This window comes from Tursiops truncatus, chromosome 1 (assembly GCF_011762595.2).
Source record: "Tursiops truncatus isolate mTurTru1 chromosome 1, mTurTru1.mat.Y, whole genome shotgun sequence".
NCBI lineage: Eukaryota > Metazoa > Chordata > Mammalia > Artiodactyla > Delphinidae > Tursiops > Tursiops truncatus.
Genome location: NC_047034.1, coordinates 78,197,350 through 78,214,223, shown reverse-complemented (window position 1 = coordinate 78,214,223; position 16,874 = coordinate 78,197,350). Strand labels below are relative to the sequence as shown.

Here is a 16,874-nt window from a genome sequence, read left to right as displayed (position 1 = left end):
TATTATTATTAATGTATTCATAATAATATATCATTTCTGCACTAACATTAGCTAGGGGTCTACCTAAATTACAAAACCAAAGTGAAAATAACTCTTTCGGGAGCTATTTTTCACAAAAACTTTTAGTCACTTGGTGTTTTACTTACTTTGCTAAGTGAGTTGCCTTTTCACACCAGCCTTGAAGCACAGATTGATCGTATGCACAATGTAGAAAAAAAGTTTTTAATTTGAATGTGTTAAGGACTTTGGAGTCACTTAAAATTAGCCTTTGTAATTGTGTATGTGAAATCTATAAATTCTGTGGGCCTACCATACTCATTTTGAGCATTAAGAGTCTCCATTTTGAGGTAAAAATTGAAGGATTAGGGCAAAATAGAAGGGGAATGAAGAAAATGCCTATTATAAAAAAGATATTAGGTTGGGCACTTTCACTGATCATTTCATTTAATCCATATGAAAGCTCTGTGAGGTAAGCGTTATTATACCCATTTTTACAGAGGCAGTGATGCTCAGCAAAATTAAGAGATTTGCCTAAAGTCCCACAATTAGCAAGTGGTCAGGATTCATATCCAATTTTTTTTTTCTTTAACATTTTTGTTGTGTCCATATCCAATCTTCAAAGACTCTTACCTTTCTACCATATCCTATGAATCTAACTGTAATGTATGGTTGTTTTATCAAATTTTCTTCCATTTAATTGCCTATTTAATTTCACCTAAATGTGGAAAAAATCATTTTTTTCTAACTTATTTTAATTAAAACATTTGCATTTACTTAGAAATATCAAGTTAGCAACAAAACCATTCCGATTACTACTATTATTATTATTAATTTGCAATCACAGTGTGGTATACAATTAACAGAACAACAATTATTTTGAACAAGCTGAATCAAAGACAATTGAAAATGGGAAAAATCCCAACTCTATCTGTAAGTAATTTGTGCTGTGTACCAATAAAACCTGCTTTAAATTTCTGTGCTAATTTAAACCCCTGTACTCTATCAGGCAAGGTTAGTGGCTATTGAAAATACCATTAAGGATAGGGCTATCTAAAGACACACTTGATAGTATGTTATTTTTACAAACATGAAAAGACACTGTACAGTGTCCAGTTTAAAGACAAATCATGTAAATCATATGGCCTTACATTCCCCCCACCGCCTTTTTTTTTCTTTAAAATTGGTTATGTAATGAGTAGTTAAATACTTCTAGACAAGAAAAAACCTGCCCCTGGAACCACACTGTTTATCATCATTATTTTTTTTAATCTTCATCTTCTTCATATTTCTCTTTGTCATCATCTTCTTGACCCTTTTGTCTTTCTTCTTTTTCTTTCTTTCTTTCTTTTTTTTTTTTTGGCTGTGCCCTGTGGCTTGTGGGATCTTACTTCCTTGACCAGGGATTGAACCCCGGCAATGAGCATTTAAAAAAAATTCTGAGAAGTTGATTGAAGCATCTGGGGACTTTTTCTTGCATTCCTTCTGGAAAGTTTGTAGAAAGAAAGAGAAAGAGGGAAGGAGGGAGGGAGGCATATATTCTCCCATCACATAGGTTGCCCTTTCATTCTATTGATGGTTTCCCTTGCTGAACAGAAGCTTATTAGTTTGATGTAGTCCCACTTGTCTATTTTTGCTTTTGTTGCCTTTGCTTTTGGTGCCCATGCATATATGGTCCATTAATTTTCGACAAAGGAGATAACAATATACAAGGGAGGAAGGAAGGAAAGAGAAAAGAAAAAGGGGGAAAAAAGAAAAGAAAAGGAAAGGACAGAAAAAGAGCATATTATGGTATTTTTCTTCTTGGCCCTTTCAGATCACCTTTGCCCATGTGTCTATGTCTAGTTAACTTTTCCTCAGTGGGGTACAGAGTCACCTAGAGCCCATTTCACTCTCACTTGCACTGACACTGTCTATGGATCTCAGTGTGTTGCTATGCCTGTCATTCTTTCTGATTTAAAAAAAAAAAAAATTTTTCAGTAATAAAGGTGCATTGCTTCTTACTGTCTGCCAAGAAAGATGTATTTTTCTATGTCTTCTGCCTGAGTCTACAACCCCAAGCCCACCTCAATCGGAGGTCATTTACATACCATGCTTGAAGGAAGCCCTGATTTCTTATTCTTTTACAGTGTAACTTCTCCAAGGCAGGCCTAGTGTGAGTAGCAGCTTAGCCTTCACTAGCTTCTCCCAGGGCAGTGCTTCCTTTGGTTGATGGAAAGACTGTGTCTCTTCCCCTTTGCCTGTTTTTCCTTGACTCTCAGGTCTGTTACAATCCCCTTCCCTACTAAAATAACACAGTATTGGCATACTGCTAGGAAGGTTGAACGGAAGGAATGTGGGATTGGTTCTGCTACTTTTTGCAATGTAACCTTGGGCAAGCAAACTTGCTGAACCTTTATTTACTCATTAGTTAAATGAGTGTACTAATCACATCAGTCTATTTCACTGGTTGCTGTAACTATAAATGAAATTATTCCTATACAATAACCTAAAAGATCCTCTGTAGAGAGATTATGTAGAAATACTTCTTAGCTAGTAGCTTGATTTTTTATTTCAAATAAAGCTATTTCAGTTATCTTTGGTCATGTCGACACACCACTCTAAAACTTAGTGGCTTAAATATGTATAGCTGATTCAGTTTGTTATACAGCACCAACTAACACAACAATGTTAAGCAATTATACCCCAATAAAGATGTTAAAAATAAATAAATAAATAAAACTTAGTGACTTAAAACAGGGGTCAGCAAACTGCAGCCCATAGGCCCAATTGCCAGTATTTGTAAACAAAGTTTTATAAAAGCACAGTCATGCTCATTCACTAACATATTTTCTGCATCTTCTTTGAGCTATCAGGTCAGAGTTGAGTAGCTGTGACAGAGTTGATGCCCATGAGCCTAAAATATTTACTCTCTGGCCCTTTAAGAAAAAGTTTGCCCACTCAAGGCTTAAAACAACAATGGTTTATTATTTCTCACAATCCTGGATGTTAGCAAACTGGGCATTTCTTCTGTTGGTCTCACTTGGGATCACTCAAATAATCTGACAGCTTTTTTTTTTAATGTCTTTATTGGAGTATAATTGCTTTACAATGGCATGTTAACTTCTGCTGTATAACAAAGTGAATCAGCTATACGTATACATATATCCCCATTTCTCCTCCCTCTTGCGTCTCCCTCCACCCTCCCTATCCCACCCCTCTAGGTCGTCACAAAGCATCGAGCTGATCTCCCTGTGCTATGCAGCAGCTTCCCAGTAGCCATCCATTTTACATTTGGTAGTGTATATATGTCAGTGCTACTCTCTCACTTCATCCCAGCTTCCCCTTCCCACCCACCGTGTCCTCAAGTCCATTCTCTACGTCTGCGTCTTTATTCCTGCCCTGCCCCTAACTTCATCAGTACCGTTTTTTTTAGGGTATTTGTTTTTCTCCTTCTGACTTACTTCAATCTGTATGACAGATTCTAGGTCCATCCACCTCATTACAAATAACTCAGTTTTGTTCCTTTTTATGGCTGAGTAATATTCCATTGTATATATGTGCCACATCTTCTTTATCCATTCATCTGTCAATGGACATTTAGGTTGCTTCCATGTGCTGGCTATTGTAAATAGTGCTGCAATGAATATTGTGGTACATGTATCTTTTTGAATTATGGTTTTCTCAGGGTATATGCCCAGTAGTGGGTTTGCTGGGTCATATGATAGTTCTATTTTTAGTTTTTTAAGGAACCTCCATACTGTTCTCCACAGTGGCTCTATCAATTTACATTCCCACCAACAGTGCAAGAGGGTTCCCTTTTCTCCACACCCTCTCCAAAGTTTATTGTTTCTACAATCTGACAGCTTGACTGGAAATGAGGGTCTGAGACAGCCTTTCTCAAGTGTCTGGCAGTGGTGACTAGCATCTTCATTCCCGCTGTACTTGGCCTTTCCTCCCCATGAAAGGTAGTCTGGGCTTCTTCACAACAAGGTGGTCTTGGGGTTTTAGGAAGGCAAGAACAGAAATGCAAGGCCTCTCAAGGCCTAGTCTCCTGAACGCATCCAACAGCAGCATTTTCATCACATTCTCTAGGTCAAAGCAAGTCACTAAGCCAACCCAGACTCAAGGGGTAGAGAAATAGACCCCACTTTTTGATGGCAGGAGAAGGAACATCACATGACAAAGGCGTGTGGACATAACCTAGTGTGCTGTGCTGGGGACCACTACTAATATGGTCTACCACAGGCTATTGTATGTGAACTGCTTCTCTGTGGCCTAGAATTGGTTCATATTTTGCAGAAACCAAATTCTGCTGGAACATGCAGGTTGGGATGATCATAATGCCACTATTTTATAAAATTTTCTGTTGTTCTGTTTCACTGGCAGCTTTTCTTAGTGACACCAAAGATCGAGGCCCTCCAGCGCAGTCACAGACCTGGAGAAGTGGTGAGAAGGTCCCCTTTGGGCATTCCTTGAGAGCATTTGAAAGACCCCTTCAGGTGCAGACCCAAGCTCTTCGAGACTTTGAGAGGGTAAGTCACATGGGTGAATAATTGTTATCCCAGTTAGAAGGAGTATCAGGGGATAGTGGTGTCTTATAAAAGTATGACCCATAATTTAGCTTGGATTATGGGTATTCTTATCAAAATGTTGTCTCTTTCAATAGCATTTATCCCGATAAGCTTATGCACTGTTAGCTATATGCTGAGCACTGTGGTTAATGGGCAATTGCCTGTACCACTATTTCTGTCTTAACATTTTTACGCCTGGTTTACTTCTCAGATAAATTTAGGAAGTTTAAATGGCACCCCGAGAATCTGTAGGTGGGCATAGTGAGCCCAGGAGACCTAGTCAGTCGGCTGGCATTATATGCTCTGCTGCTGGCTTGGACCACTCTGGATATCTGGATACCGTCTGCAGCTTGAGGTGGCTCAGCCACAGCCATTTGCTTCTCAACAAGAATCTGGCATTGTTGCTTGAAACTCCTGATTTAACTCTTGAAGTGCTCTGCATCTCGATAGGTTTATCCTTAGATTTGGCCAAAAGCCAAATTACTGACAATGTAATACAGGCCCCCAGCTCCCTGTGCCCTGGTTGGATCCAAGGAGGTCTGCACAATAGAACCTATCTACTGGAACCTATCTACGGGCCGGAAAGAACACCCAGGATTTCTTACATCCCTGTGTGCTAAAAAAGGAAACAGCTCTTTGGTGCCCCCTGGGGGTTGCCCAGGAATCAGGACACACATACATACTGTGTAAAAATGCCCTGAGATGTGTGGGTTTCTTTCATTCTTGAACTGATAGCTTTTGTTATATATAATAAAAATTCCATTTTCAAAAAAAGGTTAATAAAGTAGTGTTGACATGCGTTTACCCTGTCTTCTTTCAATTTGTAAATAGAAATGTTTCACTAGGACCTAATGTACATCCTACCAGACATTCCTGTGGACAAAGAATGTGTTCCATATAATGTGTGCCTGAGAATCTAAACAGCCTACTCTTGGTTTTTGTGCTCAGAGTTGTCATGGCCACCGTTTTTTTTTTTTTTAAAAAAAGACAGAGTTTGCAGGAATATTAAGTGGTTTTGAAGACTAACCCTCTGAACAGCTGTGGTGCTGGTGGTAGGAGTGGGGGCAGTACCACCCACCCCCTTCCTCTTTTCCGCCTTTTGCATCTACTGCAGTGCAGAAAGGGTGAGCAGAGCTGTGGCACTCCCCAAAGCTGTGAGGGTGCTCTCTGAAAGGCAGTCTGCCTGCGTGTTCCTTTTGGTGGAGAGGTGATTTGGATCATAGAAATGAAGGGTGTCACCTCTACTGATCAGATGAATGCCCAGGTGCTGTGGGAGAGGGAGAATAATGGGCTGAGCTGGGTGATGAGCAGAGGTCAGCTGACTTTCAACTGTGGAGTCCTAAGTCTTTTTCTCTGAGCAATAAGGTCTAATATCGCTGGTTAGTCCTTACTCCTCAATGCTGGGAACCACTGACAGAAACCAAGGTAAGATGCAGAGAAAAGGCCAATAAGAGATATTTTACATGTCTCTCCGCTGTGTCAAGCAATATATAAATAACAATGAGGCTACAGCACATGCATTTTTCAGAATGGTCATTGTCAGTAAACCAAGCTGTGACCTGCTCACAGGTCTGTTCATTCTTACATCCATTCATCCATCCATTCATTCTGTAGGCTTTGAATGATAGCACCTGCTGTATGAAGAATCTCCATGAAAGGATTTGAAAATTAGAGGAAACATTAGTTAGAAAAAAAAATGTAGGAGGGAGAGTGACACATTCCAATGTCCCACCCTAAAAACTGGTAAAACACTAAATAACATGATATTTTCTCTAAAGTTTAAATCATGCATTCAGTAGCCTGGGGATAAAGGATGAGATCTGTACTCGGAAAGGGGAAAGGGACATATTAACGGTTTGTGCCAGAGAAAGGTTAGCTCCTCCAGGGCATGAAGCAGATGTCAAAGAGATACAGGCCTGGCCTGGGCAGCCAGGAGTCCATCTGTCTTAGTCCATTCAGGCTACTATAACTCAGACTGGGTAGCTTATAAACAACAGAAATTTATTTCTGACAGTCCTGGAGGCTGGAAGTCCAAGATCAGGGCACCAGCATGGTTACCTTCTGGTGAAGGCCCTCTTACTGCTTCATAGCTGATGCCTTTTCACTATGTTCTTACATGGCAGAAGGGGCTAGGGATCTTTCTGAAGCTTCTTTTATAAGACATGAAACCCAAAGGCCCATCTCCTAATACAGGACCATCATCTTTGAGGTTTAAGATTTCAGCATACGAATGGGGGCAAGGGGGACACATTCAGACCATGGCGCCATCCTTACTTCACTTATCCCTGCAACAAACACTTGATCACTTCAAATAAGATGCTATTCCTATCCTTAGTAATAGTCTATTGGGAAGTACGGACACTGCATTACTTACAATATAAGGTGTCCTTATGGTAAAGATAAGGACAGTGTACGCTGAGATCTTGAGAGAGAATATTTAATTTTATTAAAGGACAGAGAAGGGCCTCCTACAAGAGGACACCTCTCCTGGGGCTGCACATTTAGTTACGTCTTCAAAGTTCAGTTAGATTTTACCAGTTAGAGAAGGAGATTATAATATTCTGGACAAAGGGGAAATTTGGGTGAAAGGAAGAGAAGTATGTTCATGTATAGATCTGATAAGAGACTGGGATAGAGGGATGCTATGGTCTGAATGTTTGTGTTCGCTCACAATTCATGTGTTGAGATACTAACCCCTAAAGGTGATGGCATTGGGAGGTGGGGCCTTTGGAAGGTGCTTAAGTCATGAGGGTGGAACCCCCATGGATGAGATTAGTGCCTTATGAAAGAGGCTCCAGAGAGATTCCTGGCCCCTTCCACCATGGAGGATACAAGAATTCTGTGACCCAGAAGAGAACGCTCACATGACCAGGCTGGCACCATGATCTTTGACTTCCACCCTCCAGAACTGTGAGAAATAAACTTCAGTTGTTTATAAGCTACCCTGTCTGTGATATTTTCTTAAAGCAGCCTGAACAGACTTAGTCAAGGGAGGTATGGAGGGAGACTTAGAACAAGGAAAGAGGAAGTTTACAGCAATACAATCCTACCTAAAGAAACAGGAAACATCTTGAATAAACAACCTAACCTTGCACCTAAAGCAATTAGAGAAAGAAGAACAAAAAAACCCCAAAGTTAGCAGAAGGAAAGAAATCATAAAGATCAGATCAGAAATAAATGAAAAAGAAATGAAGGAAACGATAGCAAAGATCAATAAAACTAAAAGCTGGTTCTTTGAGAAGATAAACAAAATTGATAAACCATTAGCCAGACTCATCAAGAAAAAAAGGGAGAAGACTCAAATCAATACAATTAGAAATGAAAAAGGAGAAGTAACAACTGACACTGCAGAAATACAAAAGATCATGCAAGATTACTACAAGCAACTCTATGCCAATAAAATGGACAACCTGGAAGAAATGGACAAAGTCTTAGAAATGCACAACCTGCCAAGACTGAATCAGGAAGAAATAGAAAATATGAACAGACCAATCACAAGCACTGATATTGAAACTGTGATTAAAAATCTTCCAACAAACAAAAGTCCAGGACCAGATGGCTTCACAGGCGAATTCTATCAAACATTTAGAGAAGAGCTAACACCTATCCTTCTCAAACTCTTCCAAAATATAGCAGAGGGAGGAGCACTCCCAAACTCATTCTACGAGGCCAAAAACAGACAAGGATGTCACAAAGAAAGAAAGCTACAGGCCAATATCACTGATGAACATAGATGCAAAAATCCTCAACAAAATACTAGCAAACAGAATCCAACAGCACATTAAAAGGATCATACACCGTGATCAAGTGGGGTTTATTCCAGGAATGCAAGGATTCTTCAATATATGCAAATCAGTTAACGTGATACACCATATTAACAAATTGAAGGAGAAAAACCATACGATCATCTCAATACATGCAGAGAAAGCTTTTGACAAAATTCAACACCCATTTATGATAAAAACCCTGCAGAAAGTAGGCATAGAGGGAACTTTCCTCAACATAATAAAGGCCATATATGACAAACCCACAGTCAACATCGTCCTCAGTGGTGAAAAACTGAAAGCATTTCCACTAAGATCAGGAACAAGACAAGGTTGCCCACTCTCACCACTCTTATTCAACATAGTTTTGGAAGTTTTAACCACAGCAATCAGAGAAGAAAAGAAATAAAAGGAATCCAAATCAGAAAAGAAGAAGTAAAGCTGTCACTGTTTGCAGATGACACGATACTATACATAGAGAATCCTAAAGATGCTACCAGAAAACTACTAGAGCTAATCAATGAATTTGGTAAAGTAGCAGGATACAAAATTAATGCACAGAAATCTCTGGCATTCCTATACACTAATGATGAAAAATCTGAAAGTGAAATAAAGAAAACACTCCCATTTACCATTGCAACATAAAGGATAAACTATCTAGGAATAAACCTACCTAAGGAGACAAAAGACCTGTATGCAGAAAATTGTAAGACACAGATGAAAGAAATTAAAGATGATACAAATAGATGGAGAGATATACCATGTTCTTGGATTGGAAGAATCAACATTGTGAAAATGACTCTACTCCCCAAAGCAATGTACAGATTCAATGCAATCCCTATCAAACTACCACGGGCATTTTTCACAGAACTAGAACAAAAAATTTCACAACTTGTATGGAAGCACAAAAGACCTCGAATAGACAAAGCGATCTTGAGAATGAAAAACGGAGCTGGAGGAATCAGGCTCCCTGACTTCAGACTATATTACAAAGCTACAGTAATCAAGACAGTATGGTACTGGCACAAAAACAGAAAGATAGATCAATGGAACAGGATAGAAAGCCCAGAGATAAACCCATGCACATATGGTCACCTTATCTTTGATAAAGGAGGCACGAATATACAGTGGAGAAAGGACAGCCTCTTCAATAAGTGGTGCTGGGAAAACTGGACAGGTACATGTAAAAGTATGAGATTAGCACACTCCCTAACACCATACACAAAAATAAGCAGAAAATGGATTAAAGACCTAAATGTAAGGCCAGAAACTATCAAACTCTTAGAGGAAAACATAGGCAGAACACTCTGTGACATAAATCACAGCAAGATCCTTTTTGACCCACCTCCTAGAGAAATGGAAATAAAAACAAAAATAAACAAATGGGACCTAATGAAACTTCAAAGCTTATGCACAGCAAAGGAAACCATAAATAAGACCAAAAGACAACCCTCAGAATGGGAGAAAATATTTGCAAATGAAGCAACTGAAGAAGGATTAATCTCCAAAATTTACAAGCTGCTCATACAGCTCAATATCAGAAAAACAAACAACCCAATCCAAAAATGGGCAGAAGACCTAAATAGACATTTCTCCAAAGAAGATATACAGACTGCCAACAAACACATGAAAGAATGCTCAACATCATTAATCATTAGAGAAATGCAAATCAAAACTACAATGAGATATCATCTCACACTCATCAGAATGGCCATCATCAAAAAATCTAGAAACAATAAATGCTGGAGAGGGTGTGGAGAAAAGGGAACACTCTTGCACTGCTGGTGGGAATGTGGTACAGCCACTATGGAGAACAGTATGGAGGTTCCTTAAAAAACTACAAATAGAACTACCATGTGACCCAGCAATCCCACTACTGGGCATATACCCTGAGAAAACCATAATTCAAAAAGAGTCATGTACCAAAACATTCATTGCAGCTCTAATTACAATAGCCAGGAGATGGAAACAACCTAAGTGTCCATCATCAGATGAATAGATAAAGAAGATGTGGCACATATATACAATGGAATATTACTCAGCCATAAAAAGAAACGAAATTGAGTTATTTGTAGTGAGGTGGATGGACCTAGAGTCTGTCATACAGAGTGAAGTAAGTCAGAAAGAGAAAGACAAATACCATATGCTAACACATATATATGGAATCTGAGAAAAAATAAATGTCATGAAGAACCTAGGGGTAAGACGGGAATAATGACACAGACCTACTAGAGAATGGACTTGAGGATATGGGGAGGGGGAAGGTTAAGCTGTGACAAGTGAGAGAGTGGCATGGACATATATACAGTACCAAACGTAAAATAGATAGCTAGTGGGAAGCAGCCGCATAGCACAGGGAGATCAGTTCGGTGCTTTGTGACCACCTGGATGGGTGGGATAGGGAGGGTTGGAGGGAGGGAGACGCAAGAGCGAGGACATATGGTAACATATGTATATGTAAAACTGGTTCACTTTGTTATATAGCAGAAACTAACACACCATTGTAAAGCAATTATACTCCAATAAAGATGTAAAAAAAAACCCAAAGACTTCCAAAAAAAAAGAACAAGGAAAGAAGTAATATTAAATATACTTAATCAGTAAAAATTAATTGATCAGTTAATATGATTATTTCTGAAATATTTGTTGATGGAGGAAATTCTAGGGAAAAGATCCTTTGATTTATGAGTAAGTGATAATAGACTAAAAATGTAAATACTGGCACATTATGGATGATACATCATTGGTCAATTATCAAGTGAAAGTGACAGCATCTTTCTTCACTATATTGGTGCAGGAGGAAGGGGCAAAGGGAACAGAGCTTTGAAGATATAGTTTTCTTTCTTTTCTTTTCTTGCATTCTGTATCCCCGACCCACAGTATGAGTGGGGTTAGAGAAGGATAGGCAGGGGGAAGGGGTCAGAAATAGTGGCACAGATAAGCCTACTCAACTTTACACTGGTAGAAGTAAATTAATAGGTATTGTTTCCCATGATAAAAGAGTTTTGCTTAGTATGTATGCTTCATTTGTACTTTTTGAATGAGTGAATGATTTAATTAATTTTTAAACCTTGTCAGCTTTGTTCTAAAGGCACTTCCCCCCACCACCCAAAGATACATTGATGGAATGATCTCTATTCTTTCCAGAACTATAGACTTGAGAAGTGGGTTAAGTGCTTCTCATAAATTGCCTTATTTTGTCTTTATAAACCTGCATGAAACAAGCGTCACTGTTCCTATTTTCAAGTGAGGGAACCCGAACTTATAGAGATTGTGACTTTTTCAGGATGATGGAGTTTAGGTACCATGATTACAAATCCTGACAGGTTGTTGGGTCATTTTACATAGTCATATGTCAAATGGCCATAGTCATATGTTGAGAAAAATTCTTTCCTATATGTTTTCTCACTGATCACAGCACCCACCCCACCTCCAGCATCTCTGGGGTGAGTGAGACTAGAGCAGCACATAGATAGCACTAGCTAGCGTGTGTTGATCACTTTGTGTGTCAAGTAGTGTGCTAAGTATGTGCAGTATCATCTCATTTAATGCTAATGGAAACCCTGTGAAGAAAGCATGATTATTACACCAGTTTACAAATCAGGAAATAAAGGCACAAAGAGTAACAAAGGAACTTACCAAGCAGCTCATGATGTGCTGAGAATACTCGTCATTTTTGTGACCTAAAATAGTACTTTCTATGTTGGTGGTAATAAGAGTACTGACTCATATAGGCCTGGAATCATGAGCTCCTCCTATTTAGATGGGCACAGAGTGCAGTTCTATCTTCCCTAGGTAAACTGTAAATCCACTTTTATCTCCCAGTATTCTCCATCACATGCTTTCTATTCCATTAATTCTGAACTGCTTGCAAGTCAAAGTTGTTTCATATTTGCAAGCCTTTTTTCTGGCTGTTCCTGCTGCCTAGAATAATTTTTCTCTCCTCTTCTTTACCTGGTTAAAGCCTACTCATCCTTCAAGTTTCAGTTCAGGTCCAGTTTTTTGTTTATTTGTTTTTCTTTTTAGGATGCCCCCCCTCATTCTCCAGTCTCAAAATGTATACCCAGACTCTAGGCAATTCAGAGGCAGAAAGCCTCTTGTTCACCTTTTTCTAGTCTCTAGAACCTAGCATAATGCTGGTACATAGTAAGTGCTCAGTAGATGTTCATCAGTTAAGCTAAATTTGTTGAAAAGCGTTGAAGATTAGGTGTTATATTGGATTTGTATTCCCCCGGCCTCTACTTCAGTATTCACTGAGTATATTCACAGTAAGTAAAATGATTCTAAAGAGGGTATTGGTATATTAATTAATTGGTTAGGATAGGAAACTGAGAAGTCAGGAAAAATACATTTATTTTTAGAAGTCCAATGTGCTATCCATTGTACTACAGAGGCAGGTGGGAAAAGTACATTTTTTTTTTTTATTTTTATTTTTTGTGGTACGCAGGCCTCTCACCGCTGCGGCCTCTCCTGTTGCAGAGCACAGGCCCCGGATGCACAGGCTCAGCGGCCATGGCTCACGGGCCTAGCCGCTCCACGGCATGTGGGATCTTCCCGCACCGGGGCACCAACCCGTGTCCCCTGCATCGGCAGGGAGACTCCCAACCACTGCGCCACCAGGGAAGCCCAGCACATTTATTTTTAATGGTGAGGTTAAAGGGAGATAACTGTCTACCTAAACTGGGATCATAAAATTATAAATGTAAAGTAAGAGAAAGAAGCAGAGACCTTTTGAAATATTGGACAGGAGTTATTAAGAAGATCATAATAATAGCTAATAATAATATGTATTGAGTGTTTATTAAACACTAGGCACTTTTTCGACATTTAACACATTTTATTTCAGCTCTTTTTCAGTTCATTTTCCTAACTTATGAGATAGATATTAGATATTCTATTACATCCATTATATGAGTGAAGAGACCAAGACTCAAAGAACTTGATGAAAGCTATTACAGGTATAAAGTGGCAGAGCCAAGATAATTCCAAGAGTCAAGTTTCTTGGGGAAATGAGAGGACCATTCAGAGGAGAGGTTACATTAGTGCAATGTGTGCAATTTGGTTCTATGCAGAGAATCAAAATGGCAGATGCTATATATAGAAAAGCCATGGAAAGGGTAGGGGTCTGTGGCTTTACGGTCTAGAGGAGGCCTCCACTGCCCTCCCCTGTTTACACATTTTCTAATAATGCTGTCTTTAACATGAAAATGCCAACAAGACCAGCTGCAGTGTTTGCTTAATTACAGTCTGAAGCTAGCTTTTCTGGGCAGTCTGAATCCAACCACAGTGAGTCAGCCTGTTGAGGCCCCACCCATCCTGGCAAATTTTTCCACTTGGGTCTTGAAGCCTGGGTGGGGGGTGGGTGCGGGAAGTGAGTCCTAAAAGGGACTTTTCTACCCTTATGGAGATCTGAGTTATCACGGCCTGGGTTTCCTGTTCTAGTTTAGGTGAGTCTGGGTCATGTGACTTCTGCCTTTAGGTCCAGCCATTTCAAGTGCTTCTTGAGTTTCTCTTTAATTACAGCCTTGGCAAATGAAAGCTACTGGTGAAGTACATTTTCTTTCTTTCTTTTTTTTTGAAAATGGCATTTATGTTCCTCAAACCACAGTGCCCCAAGCATACTGGTTTTGGTTTCACTAGTGTCTTGAGACTTTCAAAAAGTTATTAGATGAGAAGGGAAGCGGGGATAAATCTGAAACTTTCTGCAATCATAAGCACAGGATTTTTTCTTTCTTGTTAAACATGACTTTTCAGAGGGATTCCACACAGTCATTCCACAGAACTTCGGCAACGTTTTCATTCCTAAGCAACACTGCCAAAAATAGGCATCAGATCAATCACCTTTTTCTTAAGAACTATGAATAAAAGCAATGATTCTGAGTGCTGTAGAGGATGCAGAGATGTATATGAGTTACCATTCTCGGAGAGCACACACTCTGATTAGGACATAAGAAATTTAAATTACACGAAATTTAATTTAAATAACATCTAAGGCACCAGTGGAAGAGATCACAAGATTAGAGTAATTGCCAATCAAATGTATATCTTTAAAAACCAGTCGTTAGGGGCTTCCCTGGTGGCGCAGTGGTTGAGAGTCCACCTGCCGATGCGGGGGACACGGGTTCGTGCCCTGGTCCGGGAAGATCCCACAACCCACATGCCACAGAGCGTCTGTGCCCGTGAGCCATGGCCGCTGAGGCTGCGTGTCCGGAGCGGGAGAGGCTACAACAGTGAGAGGCCCACATACCTCGAAAAAAAAAAAAACCCTAGATGTTAGGACAAAACATTTTTTCTAATTTGTATTCATACATATCGGTAAACTTTACAAAGTTATAAATATTGGTTCACATTTGGTTACACAATTAACAAAGTGACTTTATCAAAAAGAATGAAATTACAAAAATTGAACAACCCTGAAAGTTCTGGAAGGTATGGTTACCAACACAGAAAAGAGCAATCACTTCCACAGAGAAAATGGCATTGAATGAGAATAATCCTTCTTATATTTTGTTATCTCCTCTCTGTGTCCTCATTAGAACTTGTTGCCTTCTCCTCTTCACTGTATGAAGAGAAGCTCTGTCTTTCTTCCTATGGACTTGAGGAATTTCCATTCCAATGATAAAATTTTAAAATAACAAAAATAATGTTATCAATTAATATTTATTGAGTACTACAGTGTGCAGACCTCTGTGAATGCACCTGACTTGCATTATCTTATTCAGTTCTGAAAACAGTCTTTTGAGGTTGGTACAACCATTATTTTCATTTGTACAGGGAGGGACACTGAAGCTAGGAAAAGACTAGTGATTGCTAGAAAGTGCTAGAGCTGGGATTTTAACAGAAGTGTACCGATTCCAGAACCTGAACGCTTAGCCACAATTTCATTATGCCTCTCTATGTACAGCTGCTCCCTTATTCATTTGTTTGTTCATCTACACAGTATATGGGTACAATCTATGTGCCAGGCCTGTTCTAGCTTTTACATGCACAGTGATCAAGTATGAAAAGGTGTGTGTTGAAGGATGAATGTTTCAGTGTTTTTATACTAATAAAATATTAGAAACAATCTATTATTCATCAAGGCAAGGATTGATTATTTCAGCCATGGTACACATACAACAGAGCATCAGAGCAATGTACTGACTTGGAAGGATGTGTGTAATAATAATAACAAATTTAAGATTAAACAACAGAACAACAACAACAGTTTGAATATTACATAAAATAAGATCTCTTTAAAAAAATTTTATTTTTACACGATTTTTAAAGGTTACTTTCCATTTCCATTATTAAAAATATTGACTATTTGTTATACAGCACATCCTTGAGCCTATCTTACACCCAACAGTTTGTACCTTCACTCCCCCACCCCTATACTGCCCCTCCCTCCCCACTGGTAACCACTAGTTTGTTCTCTGTGTCTGTGAGTCTGCTTCTTTTATGTTATATTCACTAGTTTGTTGTATTTTTTAGATTCCACATATAAGTGATATCACAGTATTTATAAGATCTCATTTTTGAGGGAGAAAAACTAGAAATGTCTGGAAGGATATACACCAAAATATTTAAAGTGATTAGGTCTGGGTGATAGGATTAGCCATGATTTTTACCTTCTTTATAACTTTTCGTATTATCTGAATTTTTAATAATGTGCATTCCTTTTATTTATCTAATCATTCAACAAATATTTCTAAAGTGCTTACTGTATACAACATAATGTCTTAAGTACTGCACATACAATAATGGATAGGCAAACATGGTTCCTGCCCTCAGGGAGTTTACAGATTAGCCAATTACAACAGAATGTAATCATTACAATGCTGTGGAGGCACTCAGGAGGGACCCTTACCCAGACTTTAGGGTCAGATGGGCTTCCTTTAGTAGGTAATATCTAATTCAAATCCGTACAGGCTAGTTGGAGATCGTGAAGTCAGAGCTGAATGGAAATTGAAGAGGAATGACTTTCCAGGCTGACACTGCTACCCGTGAAAAGTCCTGGAGGCAGCAGAGCAAGTTCAGCAACAGGAGGCTTTTTGTCATGGCTGGAGCACTAGAGTATAGAATGGGGTTCAAGCTGGTTTTATCTCCTCCTACCACCTGCTACTCTCGGTCAAAGCCTTATTGTTACTGCCATGGTTATTCATGGTATCACTGCGAACTCAGCTCTCATGCCTGGACAAAGTCCTAATTGTGCCTTTGAAATCACCTTCTTTCCTAGAGAAGGGTGGAGAAAGAATTAATGAAAATCTAGAAAAATAGGTGAGGCCATAAATTGACACGTTCCATCTGAATACTAAAAGCTCAGCAAATAATCTTCCTGGGTCGAACCAGTTGTGAACAAACAACACCAAGTCCTGCTCTTGTTGGTCGGGCCAAACCGTAGGAGAATCTAGTTTGGAGCCTAGGAATCCTCGGGAGCTCCCAACATCAGTGCAGCTCAACTGTCGTTTTGCCATGGAACTCATTTAACTGTCTCTGACAGTGCTATTTCTGGCTGGACCATTTATTTTTGGTGACCAGGGAAGTTGTTATTTGTTTTGTTTTGTTTTTATATAGTTCG

General features: G+C 39.2%; 1 protein-coding gene across 17 annotated transcripts in view; it reads left to right on the top strand.

The window, feature by feature from the left end:
• The window catches only part of PDE4DIP (phosphodiesterase 4D interacting protein), a 223,861-nt gene that overhangs the window by 51,902 nt on the left and 155,085 nt on the right, over window positions 1–16,874 (top strand). For all 17 annotated transcript variants that reach the window (XM_073808764.1, XM_073808762.1, XM_073808796.1 and 14 more), the window contains exon 3: window positions 4,366–4,511. In XM_073808764.1, the coding sequence (XP_073664865.1) occupies window positions 4,366–4,511 (146 nt within the window). The remainder of the gene's footprint in view (window positions 1–4,365; window positions 4,512–16,874) is intronic.